Source organism: Phytophthora sojae, assembly GCF_000149755.1.
Source record: "Phytophthora sojae unplaced genomic scaffold PHYSOscaffold_3, whole genome shotgun sequence".
NCBI classification, from domain to species: domain Eukaryota; phylum Oomycota; class Peronosporomycetes; order Peronosporales; family Peronosporaceae; genus Phytophthora; species Phytophthora sojae.
The window spans coordinates 10,082,484-10,103,211 of NW_009258117.1; the positions used below are offsets into that span (position 1 = coordinate 10,082,484).

The 20,728-nt window shown below is 56.1% G+C and overlaps 7 protein-coding genes across 7 annotated transcripts; 3 read left to right on the forward strand and 4 right to left on the reverse strand.

Annotated features, from left to right (window-relative positions):
* Positions 1–1,257: 1,257 nt before the first annotated feature.
* On the forward strand, positions 1,258–2,652 carry PHYSODRAFT_494867 (hypothetical protein; the record flags this gene model as incomplete). Its single annotated transcript, XM_009526967.1, has 1 exon — positions 1,258–2,652. One exon carries the CDS (start codon positions 1,258–1,260, stop codon positions 2,650–2,652), a length of 1,395 nt encoding a protein of 464 aa, XP_009525262.1.
* A 258-nt stretch (positions 2,653–2,910) lies between these two features.
* On the forward strand, positions 2,911–5,447 carry PHYSODRAFT_330316 (hypothetical protein; the record flags this gene model as incomplete). Its single annotated transcript, XM_009526968.1, has 5 exons — positions 2,911–2,927; positions 3,113–3,474; positions 3,510–3,615; positions 3,691–3,955; positions 5,121–5,447. 5 exons carry the CDS (start codon positions 2,911–2,913, stop codon positions 5,445–5,447), a joined length of 1,077 nt encoding a protein of 358 aa, XP_009525263.1.
* A 1,407-nt stretch (positions 5,448–6,854) lies between these two features.
* On the reverse strand, positions 6,855–7,756 carry PHYSODRAFT_285741 (hypothetical protein). Its single transcript, XM_009526969.1, has one exon. It carries the CDS (start codon positions 7,718–7,720, stop codon positions 6,968–6,970), a length of 753 nt encoding a protein of 250 aa, XP_009525264.1. The 5' UTR covers positions 7,721–7,756; the 3' UTR covers positions 6,855–6,967.
* Positions 7,757–8,997: 1,241 nt separating this feature from the next.
* PHYSODRAFT_330319 (hypothetical protein) lies at positions 8,998–10,794 on the reverse strand (the record flags this gene model as incomplete). The annotated part of the gene is made up of 1 exon (XM_009526970.1): positions 8,998–10,794. One exon carries the CDS (start codon positions 10,792–10,794, stop codon positions 8,998–9,000), a length of 1,797 nt encoding a protein of 598 aa, XP_009525265.1.
* Positions 10,795–11,273: 479 nt separating this feature from the next.
* Positions 11,274–11,855, reverse strand: PHYSODRAFT_299773 (hypothetical protein; the record flags this gene model as incomplete). The annotated part of the gene is made up of 1 exon (XM_009526971.1): positions 11,274–11,855. One exon carries the CDS (start codon positions 11,853–11,855, stop codon positions 11,274–11,276), a length of 582 nt encoding a protein of 193 aa, XP_009525266.1.
* Positions 11,856–12,319: 464 nt separating this feature from the next.
* PHYSODRAFT_493230 (hypothetical protein) lies at positions 12,320–14,116 on the forward strand (the record flags this gene model as incomplete). Its single annotated transcript, XM_009526972.1, has 1 exon — positions 12,320–14,116. The coding sequence occupies one exon, from the start codon at positions 12,320–12,322 to the stop codon at positions 14,114–14,116; it is 1,797 nt and encodes a 598-aa protein (XP_009525267.1).
* A 675-nt stretch (positions 14,117–14,791) lies between these two features.
* PHYSODRAFT_489784 (hypothetical protein) lies at positions 14,792–15,568 on the reverse strand (the record flags this gene model as incomplete). Its single annotated transcript, XM_009526973.1, has 2 exons — positions 14,792–15,163; positions 15,224–15,568. The coding sequence occupies 2 exons, from the start codon at positions 15,566–15,568 to the stop codon at positions 14,792–14,794; spliced, it is 717 nt and encodes a 238-aa protein (XP_009525268.1).
* Positions 15,569–20,728: the final 5,160 nt, after the last annotated feature.

Genomic DNA, 20,728 nt, shown 5'->3' on the forward strand with positions numbered 1-20,728 from the left:
AGCCCCGCAAAAATGAACGCTTCCATCCACACAGTCCGACAGTGTTCTGCTGCAACTCGACAATGTTCAAGTGGCCCACACCTTTTGCGAATGGGCCGGAGCATGCTCTCATGTTGCGAGTCGCAAGGACCTCCAGCGAATACAGTTGCCCCGCAGCTTGCACGGTAGACAACCGAAATAATCAGATCAAGAGAGGGGGTTGGTGCCCGAAAAGTGCAGTCAAGAAGGCCACAAACAAGCACGGGCAAGTGGCGAAGGATCGGGCAGTTCGCACTGGTGGAATAGACATTGCCCGTGTCCACTGCCGGATTGGTGCGTTTTAATAAGTGGCATGTGCTTGCCGTTCAAGTTTGCTCTGGGTATTTTACCCGTAGGTCATACAGTGTACAGGCGGTTTCTCCAAACATACACCAAGTTTGCAGCTGTTATTCTGTGTAAAGGATCGAGCTCGAACCTATTGACACCTCCAACCTGCAGCTTCGAACTCGAACCTCAGGTTTGACCATGATGGCGTTAAAACGGCCCCAAAATTTCAGACATTACACGCCGTGCCGGTGCACTGGACAGTTCCGACTGCAACCGCGTGTGAAAGCACCGGATCAAGCCACCGCGACCCAAATGCGGAAGACCGGGAGCTCGCTACAGCTGAGGACACGTACACATGGGCAGATTTGCCCCCACACAAGTTGAAGCACTGGAGGAAGCAGCTCGTCGTACGTACGGTGTAAACCAAATCGGAGCGCTTGGGTACAGCACAGTACACGTGTGTGTTTTCCCATCAAGCGTTCGTTAATGCACCGGAAACGAGTCATCGTCATCGGCAGTGGGAAATCGGGAGCTCTGGTTCAGCTTGCCCGTCAATTGTCCGGTGCGTGCGCGTGCCCAAACCATGTCTCATGCACCACACAAGGAACAATGCAACGAAAAGCTTTGCCTCGTCTCGTTTCGGCCTCGGTTGGCTGGTGCCGGCTGGTGTATGTTGGTGTATGTTGGCCCAACATTGTTCGGCACGATCCCATGCAAAAACCGATCCAGATGCTTGGCGTTCCTCCAATCAATCGTCCAAGTTCAACTTGACCTTCCGTTAAACAGGCGATACCCTGCTGCAAGCTTTTCCTTCGGTTGGCCCACGAATCCCCAACGGTACGTGGCGTGGCGGCGCCCTCCATGCGTCTCTGGCTGCTTGCCATTCTGCAACTTGCGCGCTGTCGAGCACCCACCAACGCAATTCCAACAAGGGTCAAAGCGTCAAGCGCCATGTTCTCCCGACTTTCAGCCTACGCGAGCAAGATGTGGAACTCCATCGCGAGCACACAGGACGACGGCGACTACAACAGCATCGCCACTCCTAACGGCCAGAGCGCGCCCACGCAGCAGGAGAAGGGCTTCGCCATGTCGCTCGTGCTCTTCGAGGCCGTGTGCCTCATCTTCTTCGCCCTCAAGTTCGAGATGCCCAGCCCCGACAACAGCGACGCCGAGTCCGCGAGCACGCTGAGCTACTACCCGTTCTACATGGACGTCCACGTCATGATCTACATCGGTTTCGGCTTCTTGATGACGTTCCTGCGCAAGTACAGCATGAGCGCGGTGGGGCTCAACTTCCTCATCGGCGTGCTGTCGCTGCAGTGGGGTGTCATCATGGTCACCATGGCCCACCAGATCATCGGAGACGACTACCACACCAAGATCCTGGACATCCCCACGATGATCAATGGCGACTTTGCCGCCGGTGCCGTGCTCATCAGTTTCGGCGCCGTTCTGGGCAAGACGACCCCCACTCAGCTCGTGTGGATGACGTTCCTCGAGATCATCTTCTACGCCATTAACGAGTACCTCGTGTACGAGCAGTTCCTCGCCACGGACGCCGGCGGCTCGATGGTGATCCACACGTTCGGCGCCTTCTTCGGCCTCGCGGTGACGATCCAGTTGGGCGTCCCGACCGATGACCAGCAGGTGCACAACACGTCGCGCTACCACTCGGACGTGTTCGCCATGATCGGAACACTCTTCCTCTGGATGTACTGGCCGTCCTTCAACGCCGCGCTCGTGAGCACCGACGGCTTCCAGCAGGAGCGCGCCATCATGACCACGGTGCTGAGTATCGCTGCGTCCTGCGCGGCGACATTCGCGGTCACCAAGCTCTTCAGCCACACCAAGAAGCTCGACATGGTCCACATCCAGAACGCCACGCTCGCGGGCGGCGTCGCCATGGGCACGAGCTGCAACCTCGCCATCAGCCCCGCCGCGGCGATCACTGTGGGTCTGGTCGTTGGTCTCGCGTCCACGCTTGGCTTCAGCTACGTGACCCCGCGTCTGGAGCGCGTTATCCGCATGTCCGACACTTGCGGCATTCTCAACTTGCACGGAATGCCCGGTGTGGTCGGCGGACTGGCGGGTGCCATCATCACATTCACGGCGTCCGACTCCAACTACGGCGACAGCCTGACGAGCGTCTACTCTGCGCGCGCCTACCGCTCGGCCAACGAGCAGGGCGGCTACCAGCTCCTCGCCATCGCCACGTCCATCGGCATCGGCGCGGTCTCGGGCTTCTTCGTCGGCGCCTTCCTCAAGTCCTCGCGGTTCCGCCAGCAGAAGTTCAAATACGAGGACGAGGAGTGGTTCCACGTGCCCGAGGAGGAGAGCCACGTCTAAGCAGCCAAGCAGCTCTCGACAACGAGTTAAATACAAACAAAGTTTCGTGTCTAAGCCATTTGCTCTTCTTCATCTAAAGGTGCATGTAGCGTCCGCATCCTGGTCATTGCGTCGTTTACGAATCGTGCGGATAGGCTTTTGGGTATCCGGATATGGTTAGTCGATCATCCGTGCAACTTCAACTATCTGGACCAAAATCTGGTTTTTTATGCACACTTGGGACTAAAAATCGCTAACTTGAGAAAAGGCAAGGGCAAGATGTCGAGCGCGTTACTGTAGAGGCCGTTGCCTTCGTGCTGCAGCACCAGGAAGACCTTGCAGCCTTGAAGGGCCTCGCACGCACCATATCCAGCTTTCTAGGCCCGCCACCAAACTTATCCCTAAGTCGGGCCTGCTCTCGTGGCTTCACCAAACTACTAGACTGGATCTGGGACAGCAGTTGTCCTTCCGCCGCCGACAGACCATCGAACTGGGCTCTCGCCAACTTCCTCCGGTCCGACAGCCACTACAACCGCTACCAGTTCTCCAAGTCCGTGGAAGTTGCAGCCACTCGCAACGATTTGGGCACGCTAAAGTGGCTCTTTGCTCACTTTGCGGGCTGCCAATTGCCCAAGGAGGTTGCTGCGGCCGCTGCAACGCATGGCAACGTACCCATGCTGCAGTTCCTATGGGAAAACGATGCTGGAAGGCTGGATAGAGGCGAGAGCACCAGCAACAACAGGCAGGAGATGGAAGCAAGCGTTGGGACGACGGAAGGACTGATCTACAGTGGCAATGTGGTCGACTGGCGATTCGTCCTCACAACTGCGCAGATGTCGCTCGGTGGATACGGTGGCACTTAGTTTGTCACGTTGGAGAGCGAGACAGAGAGAACGCCATTATAAGGGCTCTTCAATCTGGTGACGAGGAGCTGGCCAAGGTCCTGATCCCATCAGGCAGATGCGTGTTGGACTACGCTGCTAGGTGTTCATGTGCGGAAATGGTCGAGCTGCTCCTGGATTGCGGCTATATACGGCGCGATTGAGAGCTGGCAAACAGCATGATCCAGAAGTTGGCTGGAGCAGGGCGACTGGATTTCATGCAGCAAATTGTGCTGCTTCATTCCCCGCTGCCTGAGGGCGAAGAATCCTTTTGCCATGAAGCGTGGCATAGTGCAATGGTGGCGGCAAGCTGGACTGGGCGTATGGCGACGCTCAAGTGGCTCGTGGAGCACCCGATGGGTCAGCCCATTTGCGACTACATGAAGAGCCGACGGAATCTTGTCAGCTTTGTCTGCATCGCGGGGAATCAGGATCAACTCGAGGTGATGCAGTACGTTTACGACCTTGGGGGGTTGCCTTTATTTTGGTTCTTATGCAGATCAGGTCTAGGATTTGAACATGCTGATTATGAAACCGAATCGGTAGACCTGAACCAAACACCCACAGGAGTGGAACATGACACGACAATTCTTCTCTATCTGGATATGCTCCGTTCAACGTTCTGCTCTGCCAAGTAATAACCAAGCTTCTTGTAGACGAAAGGTGGTCTTCTCTGAATGAGCAGACATTATCCAGTGGCAAGACCCGATACGTCCTTAGTCACTTCCTAATACCTGTACCTCTATTTGCAATATTCTGCTGCTCTTCCGAGTTGGTACCGTAGCCGCAGCAAGATGCATTAGGCGGTAAACTCACACACTGGTCTCTCTTATACATGTATAGTGAGACAATTGTATTTGATTCGATATGCAAACTATGTATTGGACGTAGCAATGACCTCAACGCCACTGTGTAAGGCAGCACGGTCTAGTCGTAGCTGCGAGCGCCTTCGAGCAGAATGGCGGCCAACCCCACGTGGATTGGCATGCTTCGTGCGATGCATCGCTTTACAGGGTGAATATGCCGCCTGCACGAACCTCGAGTTGCTGCTCATCCCCTCCGTAGCGAAAATGACAACCTACGAGAAGTGCTTGGCGAGGGCTTCAGCTGTGACCACGCAGTCAAGTGTCCGACTTGCGCTTCTCCTTCACGTAACTGGTGCACGGAGTGCCGCACGGGGGTCCCTGGAACGTGCTGACCTTGATGAAGAGCTTGGGGTGCGGTGACTTGATCTTGACCACAATATTGCTCTCTTTGCCCCCGCCCCGATGAACTCATCTCAGTGTTAGTGCCGCGAACTGCATCTTCCCCACCACTGAATCGCTGTCCCTATCCTCGGGCTTGGTGTCCTCGTTTTGCATTCTTCTTGTCCGCGTCTAACGTCGCCGTAGATGACGTCGTAGGCTATGACTCGTAGCGGGGCGACGCGGCGGCGCTGGACTCGAGCTTCAAGCTGAAGTATTAACTGGGCCCCATGTCTCCGTCCGAGGAACTCGTAAGCAGCGAAGCAGTGGGCCACCTCCGACCGGCCGTCGAAGGGGAATGCGGGCCTAGCACATGACGAAATCGTCGCCCGCGCAACAAAACTCGAACGGATGTCTTCTGCAGCGGGAGGGCCTAAGCGCTGCGGTGCCCAAGCTGAGCTCCACCGACCTGGGATTCTCCTGCTACAGCATGGACACCCTCACGGCACTGGCGGGAATCAGGAGCTCGGGCGACGTTGACACCATCGAGACGTGCTCCGCCGCGCGCGGCCTTCGATCACGAGATGCGTGCCGCACTTCACACGGCAGGCGCGCCTACGCCCACCTTCTCCTTGGAGCGCAGAAGCCGTCTTGTGCCAGCGGCGACTTGGTCAGCGACGAGCTGAAGAACGCCACGCGCACCTTCCGCCGGCGCGCCGCGGCCTGCTGCTGTTGCACCTGGATCTCCTAGCTCCACGTCCAGCAGCTCGCTGTGGTTGCTGGAATGGGTGGAGAGGAGGCTCAGTCCATAGCGGGTTGGACCGTTAGGGCTGGAAGACCCCGCCAACCGAGCCGCTGGCAACTTGATGATAGTTGCCGGCGTCGTGGCAGCCACTGCGCTGAGGCTTGAGGGCTTTCGTATTCTGCTAAAGTTAGGCGTTTGTCGTCAAAACATGGTGAATGTGATCCAATCACAAGTTCAAAGAAAAAGCACGCTCTGATCAAATCCAAGACCTGTTCTGCATACGACCCATTTAAAAATCTTCCCCTTGGGGCGGTGAATGAGGTCTCGGAGCCTCATGTAGTCGACATCAGTGAGAGATGCTTGATGGCTGCTATTCGGCGTGGATGCTACAAGACGGTCAAGTGGTTCATCGAGCGCGTGCGATTCCCCTCGCAAGGTGTAGTGGCTACCTCCGCCGTCACCACGGCCGCAAGATGCGGACGCCTAACATCCTGAGACTCTTTTACGAAATGGGTTCGGTCGATTCAGCACACAGCGAGCAAAACCACTCGAGCCAAGTCGCTACGTGGCGGTCTCAACCTCGAGACGCGATTCGAAGTGCTGCTGAGAAGGGATGCTTGGAAATGCTCCAGTGGCTGCTGCTGAATTTTCCCAAAAACTGCCCCAAGGAAGCAATGGACCTCGCTGCTGCCGGTGGATCCCTCGAAGTAGTGCAATGGCTCGACGCGAACACATCGGAGGGGTGTACGACAGACGCAATGGAAAAGCTGCCGAAAGTCACTTGAACGTTGTCAAGTGGCTTCACGCGAACCGATCAGAAGGATGTACGGCCACTGCAATGGATGAAGCTGCGTCCATGGGCCGACTTGACGTGGTGCAATGGCTTCACGAGAATCGCAACGAAGGATGCACGACGCAAGCCATGGATAACGCTGCTCGCAATGGCCATTTGGCGATGGTTCAATGGCTGCACGCCAATCGATCCGAGGGCTGCACTGCCAACGCGATGAACAACGCAGTGAAGCTCGGCCATCCGATAGTCGCTACCTGGCTTAACACTCATTTTCCTCAGCACGGCCTAACTGCGGCGGATGTGACGGTGGCGACATTCGAGATGCTGCTTTATCTCCACACCAACTTCGCGCACCTCTTCACCTCCCAATTCGTCAAGGACCTTCGGCGCAAGTTCAGGAGCGCCTACAACCAAGGCCACGTTGTTGCCTGGCTAAACGAGAACTTCCCGAGCTCATAGAAAGCGATAGCAGTGACAGCTGAGAACGCTTCAACGGTATCGGGGCGGTGCATTTAACGTTAGTGCGCCGTAAACGTCCACGGCGTGCAAATCTGGATGACCCCATCAACCCCGTCACCAAGATCTCCCCCTCATTATGGCATCAAGCGCAAGGCGTCATTGTGTTTCTGAAGTTTTGTTGTTTTCTTTTTTACTAACTCAACAGGCTGCCGTCGGGCGTGCCGTGGCTCCTAGAGAGCCGAGCCGACCGCAGTTCTAGCGATTACTTCGCCACTTAGAAGGCGCTCTTGATGATCTTCTCGAACTCGGGCTTGAGCGCGGCGCCGCCCACGAGGAAGCCGTCGACGTCGTTGAGCGCAATGAGCTCCTCGCAGTTGTCGCCCTTGACGGAGCCGCCGTAGATGATGCGCACGTTCTCGGCCACGGCGGGGGACACCTTGCCGGCGATCCAGGCGCGCAGGTCCTTGTGGGCCTCCTGCGCCTGCGCGGGGGTGGCCACCACGCCCGTGCCGATGGCCCACACGGGCTCGTAGGCGATGACGATGCGCGCCCAGTCGGCCTCGCTCACGATGCTGGCGAGCGCCTGCGTCTGGCGGATGAGCACGTCCAGCGTCTTGTTGGCCTGGCGCTCCTCGAGCGACTCGCCGATGCAGAAGATGACCTTGAGGCCCAGGTCCAACGCGCGCTTGGTCTTCTTGGCCACGACCTCGTCGTTCTCGCTGTAGTAGGCGCGGCGCTCCGAGTGGCCCGTGATGGTCCACTCGAGGCCGAAGTCCAGCAGCTGCTCGGCCGCGATCTCGCCCGTGTAGGCGCCCAGGCCGGTGAGGCTCACGTTCTGCGCGCTCACGGCGATCTTCTTCTGCAGCAGCGACTTGGCCAGGTCGATGTGCAGCGCGGGGGGCGCCACCACGACCTCGACCTTGTCCGAGGTGATCTCGACCTTGTTGAGCAGCGCGCACAGGTCCTTGACCGACTGCACCGTGCCGTTGCACTTCCAGTTGCCACCGATGAGGTACGTGCGAGCCATTGTAGGGATGGAGAGGGGGGGGGGGCTTCACTTGCGAGGACGCGAGGAGATTCGATAATGAGACCGACGAAGGTGAAGCTTTGCTTTGGCTTGGCTTGCTGGGGTAAGATACGCAGCATAACATGTGGTGGGTTTGGTGATTGGGAAACCCGCGCGGTTGACTCGGTGTTTGTATGGAAACGGGTCTGGACCCGGACCCATTCCCGTAATTTCACGCGTTGGTGTCACGGACACAAATGTTTTTGCACATGGTTTAGCGGGACGGAGAAGGGTTTAGAGGAGAGATTGTATGGGCCGGAATAAATGGTACGCGTGGGCGCGTTTTTCTGTAAAATAGCCACGTGCGTGGTGGCCCCCAAGCAGAAAAGTGCGTGGCGTGTCAAGCTGGACGCGAGCAATCCTTGGCAATCGACAATCTCTCACGCCGCAATTAATCGGCAGCCGGGCAAAGACCTGCGCGGCTGGCTGAGAAAAAGCCACTGACGTGGCCACCTTCGAATACCGGGGAGTGCAATCAAGGCCGGAGCAGGCTTGTTCGGGTGGCAGCCAACGCATTTCCAGAGCTACTACAGGACGACTCGCTCGCACTTCGTAGAAGACCATCACTTCCTGCTGCGTCTTAGCATGTGAAGGTGCGTCCACGTCCTCGGATGCGGTAGTTGATGTTGCATAGCTTGCATCTCCATGTAAGTCCATGGCGAAGTGTCCACCACCAGGTCCGCCAGTGCAGTCCAAAACCGCAGTTAACGTCTCCATCGCCTTCACCTACCAGTATGAGAGACCGTCGAGCAAGTATTCCACATCTACGGCCACAACTCCAGCAGCTACACGCGTACGTTACTTTCGGAGACTTCATGCGTGGACCCGTGGAGACTCTCCACTGGAGACCGCTACGTAGCGGTAGGTCAGCGCCGTGCCAAGTGCGACGAATTGGGTGTCAGTGGTCGCAGTAGCAACCGAGTCATTCTCGAAGCATATATTCTTCAGCGCAGCTGGACTTGTTGGTGGTTCGAATGCAGCGCGCCACGGGTCGGAGCGCTGTGAGGTGGATCGATGGTCGAATAGCCCGAGTTGAAGATATTGGTAACAGTCTAGGCACTTTGCTACATGATCAGCATGAGACCCAGTCTACCCTAGGTATGCAGCTTCAGCCTTCATACACTGCATCAGCCAAATCGGATCAAATAACTCGTGCATGTTCGCATTAATACCAACTAAGCCTTACTGAACTTGCTTGTGGAAGCTCGCTTGTATGCCTTGTAGGCAATTGTCTCCGCCTACGCCGAGGGGCAGTCGACGAACGCCGCAGACTGGTCCGTCGTCCTGACCTTGCAGAAGCGGCACACGCCGTCAATGCAGCCCACGCCGCCACTCGCACACGATGCGTCCGTGAAGATGTTGATGCCGACAGCAGCGTCTCCGTCCGACACGACCTGAGTGCACACTGCGTCAGAGGTCGGAGGGGCGGCGGTGGTTGCTGCCGGTGCCTCAGTCGGAGCATCCGTCGGGGCATCAGTCGGAGCATCCGTGGGAGCGTCGGTAGGAGCATCGGTAGGGGCTTCGGTAGGCGCATCGGTAGGCGCATCCGTGGGGGCATCCGTCGGGACGGCGGTCGGGGCCTCGGTGACGACAGTATCCGCCGTGGTGATCACGTTGGTCGAGTACCCGGTGACGGACGTGCAGTCCACGAACGCCGTCGACTGGATCGTGGTCAGCACCTTACAGAAGCGGCACACGTCGTCAATACAGCCGACACCACCGCTCGCACACGAAGCATCCGTGACGATGTTAATGCCGACCGATGCATCGCCCGAGGAGACGACCTTCGTGCACGCAGGCTGGTCGGCTGGGGCAGCAGTGGGGGCGTCCGTGGGCGCATCAGTTGGAGCATCGGTCGCGGTGACGGTTGGCGCATCCGTCGGCGCGTCGGTCGGTGCGTCGGTGGTGGCTACCGTGCCGAGAACGACGCCGCAGTCCGTGAACGCCGCCGACTGACTCGTGTACACGAGGCGGCAGTAGCGGCACACGTCGCTGATGCATCCGATGCCGCCGGTGGCGCAGGACGTGTCGGTGACGATGGTGATGCCGGCCAAGATGTCGCCCTCAGCCGCCGCTTGCTGGCACGTGCTGCCGGTGGCCGGTGCCTCGGTCGGGAGCTCTGTCGGAGCGTCGGTAGGGGCGTCCGTCGGAGCCTCAGTAGGTGCATCTATCGAGGCATCAGCAGTAGGAGCGTCTGTAGGCGCATCGGTAGGAGCCTCCGTCGCCGTGACAGTGGTGGCGCCGGCAATGGCACCGCAGTCGGTGAACGCTGCCGACTGCACCGTGGTTCTCACTCGGCAGAACCGACACACATCATCGATACAGCCGACACCGCCGGCACTGCACGACGCATCGCCGACAATGTTGATGCCGACCGCTGCGTCGCCTTCGGAAACTACGAGCGTGCACGAACCACCGGCAGTAGTGGTGGTGGTGGTGGTCGTCGGTGCATCCGTAGTAGACGCCGAGGCATCAGTGGCAATGACGATCGGTGCATCCGTGGCAGCCGCAGTCGGTGCCGGGGTCGTGATCGTGCCGACCGTGACGAGGGTGGCCGCGTTGAAGTCTGCGCAGCCCAGGAAGGCCGTCGACTGCGGCGTCTCCTGTACCTTGCAGAACCGGCAGTGGTCGCTGAAGCAACCGAGGCCTCCGTACAAGCAGTCCGCATCGACCACCGCAGCGATGCCCACTGCAGCGTCACCTCCCGAGATCTCGCAGGGCCCAGTGGTGACCACCAGCGGCGCCATGGACGGGAAGTTGGCCCCAAAGGACGAGCAGCTCTCGAACTGCGTCGACTTGGGCGTGTCGATGAGCTTGCAGTAGCGGCAGTGGTCGTTGTAGCAGCCGAGTCCGCCGTTGGCGCAGCCGGCGTCGTCGACAACGCGGACACCGAAGCTCTTGTCACCTTCGGAGACTTCGCACACGGTAGACGTCGCATCTTGGGCCGTCGAAAGGGACAGTGAAGCCAAGCTGAGTGCACAGAGAGCGACGGCCTTGACGTAGGCACGGGTGGAAGTGCTGCGAGAGTACACCATGGTTGTGGGGGGGGGGGGGGTAGGTTGGGGTAACCGGAGCTGGAAGGGGAGGTTGCTGTGTGAAGCAAGTTGTGGAATGAGTGGAGTGCCTCACGACCGAATCGGGGTCACCACCACCAGCACTTTGGGATTGGAACTACATCTCATGTAGACGGAAACAGTGCTATATTTGCCATTACAGTATATCCATTCTTGGTTTTATAACATTATCCCAGAGAAGTTTCGCCGACTACTCCATCTATGGAGTTGGCCGTTGCAAACCTCCTCGGTGGAGTTCCACTCTACTTTCATTCGCGTCAACCTTTCACTGGTACACTTATTAATAGTACAGACACGGGATAGTGATACTTCTTCGGCAAAAATGGGTCCGGTGCTGCAGTAGTAACCCGTAGAGATTAGCGTCCATTCCAAATTCAAACTTCCAATGCATACAACATATTGTAGTGCTATATAGTAAAGAATCCCATTCCATTTTCTATTTAGCCTTTGTGCGTTCGTTTGCGCTGCTTGCCGCTCTTACTGGGAATACCGCGACTTCTTGAAAGCAGTCGAGCAAGGACTGGTGACGCTGCGATTGTAAGTGCGCACCTGGGTGGGCCTGTGGCAACGGTGGATACATACGCAAGCGCCAATGTGCCGGTATCACTGTCGAGTCTGGAGAGATCCACAAAGGGCACGCGCTTGGCCAGAGTCCTCAGGTCAACACCCTGCTGAATGGCGGCGTATGATCCCGCCAACGTCGCGATAAACCGTCGAGTGGAAGAGGAAAGCCGTTTGCCCGTAGCGCTTGAAGACTTGCTTAATCTGAGAGACCATGATCTTGTTGGTGATGTAGCGTTCGCCAAGGAGGTTGTGTACTGAAGGATGCGAGGCTCACGCGGAAAATAGTGGGTTCTTCCAATGACAACGCTGGGTGGGTCAAATGGGCGTCGCACCAAGTAGCCAGTGTAACACCTTACTGTGACCATAGCTGGAGAAACGTGAGTAAAATATGACAAGCGCTTGTTCTTTTGTTTTGTGCGCGCTCGACGGGCAATGTCTGCCCATGAAAATAATCGCATAGCTTTGGCATTGATAATAATGTCTACTTCGAATTAGTTGCACCGAGATTGTTCATCACCAAAAGCTGCGATACTGAAGCTCTGGGAACGTTCTCTCCAGGAGAGCATCCATCGCATTCGGGTATCCCCTTATGCTATCAACAGTGTGCCAACTTACCGGTGGAGCAAGCGTTTCATGCCGTTAGTTCTAACCCCGCATGAGATGCATGAAACTTTGATATTTTTATACCAGCAATCGCTCTGCTGAAAATGCCTCTACGAATCCAGCACGCTAACAATGAAAGCAGATACTATCGATAATGCAACAAACGACTTGTGAAGTCTCCAAGACTGCCGCTCAAAGCTGCTGGTTGTGGTGACCCCGATTCGGTCGTGAGGCTCTCCACTCATTCCACAACTTGCTTCACACAGCAACCTCCCCTTCCAGCTCCGGCTACCCCAACCTACCCCCCCCCCCCACAACCATGGTGTACTCTCGCAGCACTTCCACCCGTGCCTACGTCAAGGCCGTCGCTCTCTGTGCACTCAGCTTGGCTTCACTGTCCCTTTCGACGGCCCAAGATGCGACGTCTACCGTGTGCGAAGTCTCCGAAGGTGACAAGAGCTTCGGTGTCCGCGTTGTCGACGACGCCGGCTGCGCCAACGGCGGACTCGGCTGCTACAACGACCACTGCCGCTACTGCAAGCTCATCGACACGCCCAAGTCGACGCAGTTCGAGAGCTGCTCGTCCTTTGGGGCCAACTTCCCGTCCATGGCGCCGCTGGTGGTCACCACTGGGCCCTGCGAGATCTCGGGAGGTGACGCTGCAGTGGGCATCGCTGCGGTGGTCGATGCGGACTGCTTGTACGGAGGCCTCGGTTGCTTCAGCGACCACTGCCGGTTCTGCAAGGTACAGGAGACGCCGCAGTCGACGGCCTTCCTGGGCTGCGCAGACTTCAACGCGGCCACCCTCGTCACGGTCGGCACGATCACGACCCCGGCACCGACTGCGGCTGCCACGGATGCACCGATCGTCATTGCCACTGATGCCTCGGCGTCTACTACGGATGCACCGACGACCACCACCACCACCACTACTGCCGGTGGTTCGTGCACGCTCGTAGTTTCCGAAGGCGACGCAGCGGTCGGCATCAACATTGTCGGCGATGCGTCGTGCAGTGCCGGCGGTGTCGGCTGTATCGATGATGTGTGTCGGTTCTGCCGAGTGAGAACCACGGTGCAGTCGGCAGCGTTCACCGACTGCGGTGCCATTGCCGGCGCCACCACTGTCACGGCGACGGAGGCTCCTACCGATGCGCCTACAGACGCTCCTACTGCTGATGCCTCGATAGATGCACCTACTGAGGCTCCGACGGACGCCCCTACCGACGCTCCGACAGAGCTCCCGACCGAGGCACCGGCCACCGGCAGCACGTGCCAGCAAGCGGCGGCTGAGGGCGACATCTTGGCCGGCATCACCATCGTCACCGACACGTCCTGCGCCACCGGCGGCATCGGATGCATCAGCGACGTGTGCCGCTACTGCCGCCTCGTGTACACGAGTCAGTCGGCGGCGTTCACGGACTGCGGCGTCGTTCTCGGCACGGTAGCCACCACCGACGCACCGACCGACGCGCCGACGGATGCGCCAACCGTCACCGCGACCGATGCTCCAACTGATGCGCCCACGGACGCCCCCACTGCTGCCCCAGCCGACCAGCCTGCGTGCACGAAGGTCGTCTCCTCGGGCGATGCATCGGTCGGCATTAACATCGTCACGGATGCTTCGTGTGCGAGCGGTGGTGTCGGCTGTATTGACGACGTGTGCCGCTTCTGTAAGGTGCTGACCACGATCCAGTCGACGGCGTTCGTGGACTGCACGTCCGTCACCGGGTACTCGACCAACGTGATCACCACGGCGGATACTGTCGTCACCGAGGCCCCGACCGCCGTCCCGACGGATGCCCCCACGGATGCGCCTACCGATGCGCCTACCGAAGCCCCTACCGATGCTCCTACCGACGCTCCCACGGATGCTCCGACTGATGCCCCGACGGATGCTCCGACTGAGGCACCGGCAGCAACCACCGCCGCCCCTCCGACCTCTGACGCAGTGTGCACTCAGGTCGTGTCGGACGGAGACGCTGCTGTCGGCATCAACATCTTCACGGACGCATCGTGTGCGAGTGGCGGCGTGGGCTGCATTGACGGCGTGTGCCGCTTCTGCAAGGTCAGGACGACGGACCAGTCTGCGGCGTTCGTCGACTGCCCCTCGGCGTAGGCGGAGACAATTGCCTACAAGGCATACAAGCGAGCTTCCACAAGCAAGTTCAGTAAGGCTTAGTTGGTATTAATGCGAACATGCACGAGTTATTTGATCCGATTTGGCTGATGCAGTACAAAAAGGAAAAGGAGACTTGCCAACCAAGAGATTTCCGTTCGTTGTCGTTGCAATTCGGTGCACGTTGCTAGTAATTGTGCTGCAGATTCTGCAGATTCCTCGGCAGCTTCCCTTTTGGCTGGGTCGAGCTGACCAGTCCCAAATTGGGATTACTGCACAGTCCCGAGCAGCAGAGAAGAGGATTCACTACGAAATTCAAGGGTCCAAGCTTCTCCACAATTGTTTTGCATCTGCCACCTCCGCCGAAACCCAGCTTTTTTTCGCAATAGAGCAACGCATATAAGCTCAACGGACCCAGGAGATGGTGCATTCACTAAAATAAAATTGTCATCTGCACAACGTATTGGTTTTCATGGATCGATAGTAGCTTCAGATGAAATATGTTATCTTTAATAGACCAAGGTTTTGTGAAGCCAAGTGCCCAGCCCTATAAAAGTGATAAAGTAGAGCCTTGCGGAATGCCAATTACAATTCAGCAAGGAGAAATAATAAAAATTGCCGCAATATAAATATAATATAATGTAATGTAATATATTACGTTTTCGCGTTGCCACACTATGCTGTCGCTAGGCTCAGCTTTGCTAGTCGACGGCATAAGGTGGTGTCCGCATACGTCGGGTCCTTCTTCGCCGGCAGTGCGGCGACAATTGCCCTCTCGAGGGCTTTCCATTTAGGTTTCTCTTGTGCAAGCAGCCGAAGTTGGTCCAGGTCACGGCGGGTCTCGAGGCGATAGGCGTATCCGCTCGAGATAAGGTCCGCATCGAGCACAGTCGGTAGGGTCGTGCGTGGGCGTCCACGCCAGGTTCCCTTGGACGACGAGTCGAAGTAGGCGGCCATCTGGGTGTACGCTAGGATTTCGGGCCGGCGCAGGATGTGGCCGAACAGACGCCATCGTGCTGCTGTGATTCTGTGGCGGAGCGGGCGTTCCTGACAGATTTCGTAGAGCGTGGCGTTAGAGATTCGCTGAGGGTAGCGAATGTTTAGTACGCTACGTAGTTGTCGGCGGTGGAAGCTTTCGAGCCCGCTCAGCTCGGACGGCGTCAGTGCCCACGTTCCGCTGTTGTACAGCAGAACAGGAAGCACATAGCAGTTATACAGCCGGACTCTGGTGGCGTCACTGACGTACTGGGACCGGATCCATATTGTCCAGAGCCGACGTAGCGCGCCTGCTGCGAGTATTTTGCGTCGTGTCAGATCTTCTGAGTCGCCGAGTAGACTGCCAAGCTTCTGTGTGGAGCGCCACGCCTCTTCTGTCGCCCGAGCGTGTCGGGAGTAGCCCGACGAGCCTGTACATCGCTGAATCATGGTTAGTTCTGTCTTGGTTGCATTCATCTGGAGGGACCAGCGTGCGAACACTGCTGGTGCTTCGGCTTGGATTCGCTGGACCAGCTCGGTATCGCGGCAGACAAAGTCTGCATCATCAGCATAGACGATCATTTGGTCAAGTAGGGTCCGATTCACTCGGAGGTGGGATGCGAGGTCGCATAATGCAGCTTCCAGGTAGATGACGAACAGGACTGGTGAAAGCGCATCGCCCTGCGGCGTTCCGATGTTGCTATCGAAGCTGTGTTGTGCCTTGGACCCGGAGCGCAGAGAGAGCTTGATGTCGGCGAGCAAAACCTTGATCAATCGGACCTCGTCGTCGTGTAAGAATGTCTGGAGTACTTCTACAAGCTTGACGCGGTCGATTGTGTCGAACGCGCGCGAGAGGTCGATGCCGAGGACATGTATGGTTTCACGATAGCGTTGCACGCGGGCACAGAGCCATTTGTGCGCCCACACGGCGTCAGCAGTGCTTCTGTGTTTGCGGAATCCGCTTTGATTGGGGGATCCACCGCAGCGGATATCCGTGCGAGTACGACGAGAGATAAGGCCTTGCGAATGCTGCCTAACAGCACGATGGGGCGGAGACTGGAACATACACCTCGAGGCTTGTTGGGCTTGGGCAGGCACACGAGTGTTCCTTCACCGAGTGCGAGGGGGGTGCCTTGCTCGAAGCTGCAGTTGACGAGGTCTGCGAAGAGAGGCGCGAGGACTGAAGCCCCGTACTTAAGAAGTTCTGCTGGGAGCCCATCTGGCCCAGCGGCGCGTCCGATGTTGAGGCGCCGAAAGGCCGCTTCGACTTCTGTTGCTGTAACAGGACGGGTTAGAGATCGCGGTTCACGATCCGGAACAGGATGTGGCCGCCCCGGGTCATAAAACAGCGTTCGGAAGTGATCGGTGATCATCTTGTTAGTAGTTTGTTGCCGCAGGATATACTTACCTTCTTGGTCGTGGAGTAACAGCAGTTGGGGTCGATGGGGGCTAATGTCTCGAACTGCTGCATACATTCGTGCCGAGTCGCTCAGATTTTCGATGCGTGTAATCCGCTCGTCCAGTTTGCGAGATGCGATGGCTCGGCATCGCGCTCGGATTTGATGAAGAATCTTGTTGCGGGCGGCTCGGAGCTCGATCGTGTTAGCGGCGCAGTCGTTGTAGATTCGAAGCTGAAGCGCCCGCTGGGCCTCAGAGAGCAGCTGAAGTTCATCGTCGTGATGTCGTACGTGGCGGTGGTTAGGACCTGCGAATCCTATAGTCCCCTCGGCTGCTTCTCGGATTCGATCGAGCGTGTCTGTCCAGCGCTGGAGAACGGTGCTGCCTTGTGCTGTTGGCTGTGAAAGCGCTGCCTGAAGCGCGTTCGTGTAGTCGTCTCGTGCTGTGTCGTCGTAGATGAGATGATCTCGTGCTAACTTGAGTGCTGGATCTGGCTTGACCGTGCTGTAGCGGAGACGGTGAGTGGCCGCGTTCAGGATGAAGTCGGCGGTGACGAGCTTGTGGTCCGACGCCTCAACGTTCCACCCCAGGATCGTGCGTCCATGCAGAGCCGTCGGCAGTTCTGAGGGCATAGGATATAGTCGATCTGGTTGTAAATACAGTGATTCGTCCGGCGCTGACTCCATGTTGTTTTGTGGCGGGCTCGCTTTTGAAAACCTGTGTTAGTGGCAAAGAGAAGGTGAGTAGAACAGAAGTCAGCTAGTGCGTGGCCGTTTCGGTTGCGTATGCCTCGTGCATGTGGTCCCATGAATGCCTCTCCGTTGATCTGTTGTCCGAGCTTGGCGTTGAAGTCGCCAGTCACGAACACGATGTTGCGCCTTGGTAGTTGGTCAAGTGTGTCGCTGAGATCAGCGTAGAATCGATCAACTTCGGCGAGAGGCCGACCGCTGTGGGGAGCATACGCCGTGACGATGTTCACGGGGCCTGCGTGGGGGAGTAAGACCTGAACGACGCCGATTCGATCGCAGTGTGCCCAATAGCAGTGTAAGTAGGGGCGGACGCGGGGGGAGATGGCAAAGCTGATCCCGTGGCGCTCCTGTACGGCTGGTAGTGTGAGTAGCGTGTAGTCTCCGATACGTTTCTTGTCGAGGGTGCAGATGCGTGTTTCTTGGATGCCGAGAACGTCGATGCCGTAGCGCCGGAGGTCCTGGGGGAGCGTGTCCTGCTGCTTGCGGGTCGAACCTAACGACTGGACATTAAACGAACCTATCCTAAAACGGTTAGTTTGATGCGCGCGGCGAGGAGAGCGCATAAAGAGGGTGGGAGGTGTAGTTGTCGCTAGTGCTGCCGGCTTGGGGGCGAAGGAAAGACCCGCTAGGGACGTACAGATGCCCGAGAGCACCTGCCGGAAGCGCGTAGCTAGCATCATGCTGGCCACGCGTTCCGGGGGGGGGGGGGGTCACCCCAACCCCAACCAAAAAAATATAAATATACTGCTCTTCAATTTGAGGCATTTCTACAGAAGAAATAAACCACTTTCTGTGCGTCATATGATTACAGAGTCGTTTAGAAACACTTTTTGGGGTGTTGCTTTAGAAAACTTTGCATGGTGGATGCTTAAACAACCTACCGGTAGTAATACGTGAGCGAGATATATCTGGATCTTGCTATATATCGTTAATCTGGTGTAGTGGATTCCATGGTATCACCGCAGTTGAGGGCTCGATAGCATGTCGCGGCGGTGACCCACGCCAGCCACAGGTAATGGGTTCACCGCATCATGACCAGTCAAGCTTCACACAGACACACTTCATAGTGTGTGCACCTGATATGAGGTTACAGACTAAGCATTTTGTATGATCAACTGCTTCGCGGACCCACTTCGCTTTTTCTCCTACAATTGCCTCAAAAGGCGTACACACTATATCAAAAAATAAAGCTCAAGTCCCTAGTGGATTGCCATCCGCTGCCGCCCCCTGATGTGATGTTCTCGGCGGGATTCACTACATCTGGACGTCATTGATGTTCTGACTTGCGTACATATTGGTTTCTAAAGATGTTGATTGCCCATTATGGCTTTCACTGCACCTTAATCGTTGCGTATGTAGACCTAACTATCATTTTATAACGTACTTTGCTATGTTTGGCGCCCGTGAAACCTTTTTTCATATTAATTGTCAATAATTGGTACAATACTGTATTGTATTGGAATCGTTGATCTCCAATAATATAAATTTGTATTGCAAACCTCAATTATTTATTGGATCGCAATTATTATTTCGGATCTCTGCTGCAAACATTGTGTGCGTCACAAGGTTTTCGGTTCATGTTCTTAGTTTAATATATCGGATCCCATCGGTACTCAGTTCTTTCAAGTCTCTTACCGCGGCAACTCTGCTCGTTTGTGAAGGGGGGAAACATGTCGACGCATAGTTAAGTAGGCTACGGCCTTCGTCGTGGTGTCTGCTTCCTTCACATCGACTGGGGCCTTACCCAACGAGAGCCTCTCGGTACACTTCGGAATAATATTGTAATCGATAGAAGCGAATAAATACTACTGTAGTATTACTATTTGCCAAATCACTGAATCAGTAGTTTCAAGCTATCACAATCATTTTGTCAAATCTCAGTGAAAATCACTGATTTATGGAAATTCATCAGCTTAGACTGCTCTCGCGTAAGTAGCAAATTGCCTGAACTCGCGCCAAACTGTGCTACCAACGTTTCGTCTCAGGTTGCTCGACATCTCACAGCACTTCGACTCGTTAACCATCCCTCTCGAATCGACGTGTGTGATTTATTTTCCTTGTTCCTACGACGGATTTTCATTGCTGTGACCTACTTCTGGAGGACTTGTATATCATCTAGCTGCGATAGTTCTTAAAGAAGAGGTATTATCCGATAATACAGTCAAACCTGTTTATATGAGGCCCTGTTGGTGACCATCTACTACAATGACTCATATAAAATGGACTCAGTTAAAAAAAATTATGTGGTGCACGTAAAGAAATCGTGCATAGTTCGCTGCCGCTTTGCCTTCACCGTAGTCTCTCGAACCAAAGCGGTCACGGTCTGTAAAGCTCTTCGTTCTCTGTCAGTCTGCTCTCCGCATTGCAGCAGAAATGCAGCCAGCTCCATGCAGTGTCTCAGAGCAATGGCAGGTTGAACTGCGGGTTCCTGTTCTTCCTCTTCCTCCTGCTCGTCCTGCGAAACTGCATCACTTCCTGCCGCTTCGTCCACGAGCACATTTGGCTCGTGCACAGGAACGTCTTCGTCCACTGCCAGATACTCACTAGCGCTAGCAGCGCCCTCCCACCTGGATAGCATCGCCGTTAACTCCTCCATCTCGTTGCTGGATACCTCCTCAATGTATTCCGTGTCAGCACGGATCCTTCCTAGCATCTTTCCTCCCAAAATGCGAGTCTTGACCCAGCAATTTGTAATTGTCGTTGGCGTCACACCCGCCCAAGCATCAATGGAAAATTGGACAGCTTCCAGTACGTTGAGCTTGCGTGTAATGTTAGCTTCAAGTGCATCCAAACACTACCGCACAAAATACTTTCGGTACCGAGCCTTGAACGACCGGATAATACCTGAATAAAAAAAACACCGCAATAGAGTTGGTTAGTTTAGGCTACACCACAATATAGATTAAATATTTACCTGCAGCCAGCGGCTGTACGGCGGATGTCATGTTAGGGGGGAGGAAGTGAACAGTCACATGAGTCAGGTTTCGTAGAATCTTGTGGCATGAAGCATTGTCGACTACAAGTAGGACCTTGCGATTAGCGGCCGCCATTCTCATGTTGAAGAGGTGCAGCCATTCGTCAAAAATGACGGATGTCATCCAGGCGTTCTTGGAGGACTTTTACAATATAGGTTTACCTTTAATCGCCGCTCCCTTTTTAAAGCACCTCGGGTTCTTGGCCGTACCGATGACTATTGGGTCGAGCTTGTCGGAGCCAGTCGCGTTGCAGCAGAAGGCCAAAGTCAAACGTTGCTTCTCCTTTTTCTTGCCCTTGCGAATAGTCGTAGCTAGCGTTCGATTAGGCGCTGAGCGATAGAAAAGCGCCGTTTCGTCGAAGTTGAACACATTCTCGGGTGTAAACTGCGCCACCAACTCTTGTAGCTCTAGCCTCGCATCTCGCACTTCATCAGCTTCTACAGCGCCACCTTCGCCGTGTAGCGTATGGGAGCGGATCCCATTGCGCTTCTTAAAGCTTTGAAGCCAGCCGTTGC

Excerpts from the sequence above, each read along its gene's own strand:
- PHYSODRAFT_285741 (XM_009526969.1), bottom strand. The coding sequence starts at position 7,720 with ATGGCTCGCACGTACCTCATCGGTGGCAACTGGAAGTGCAACGGCACG.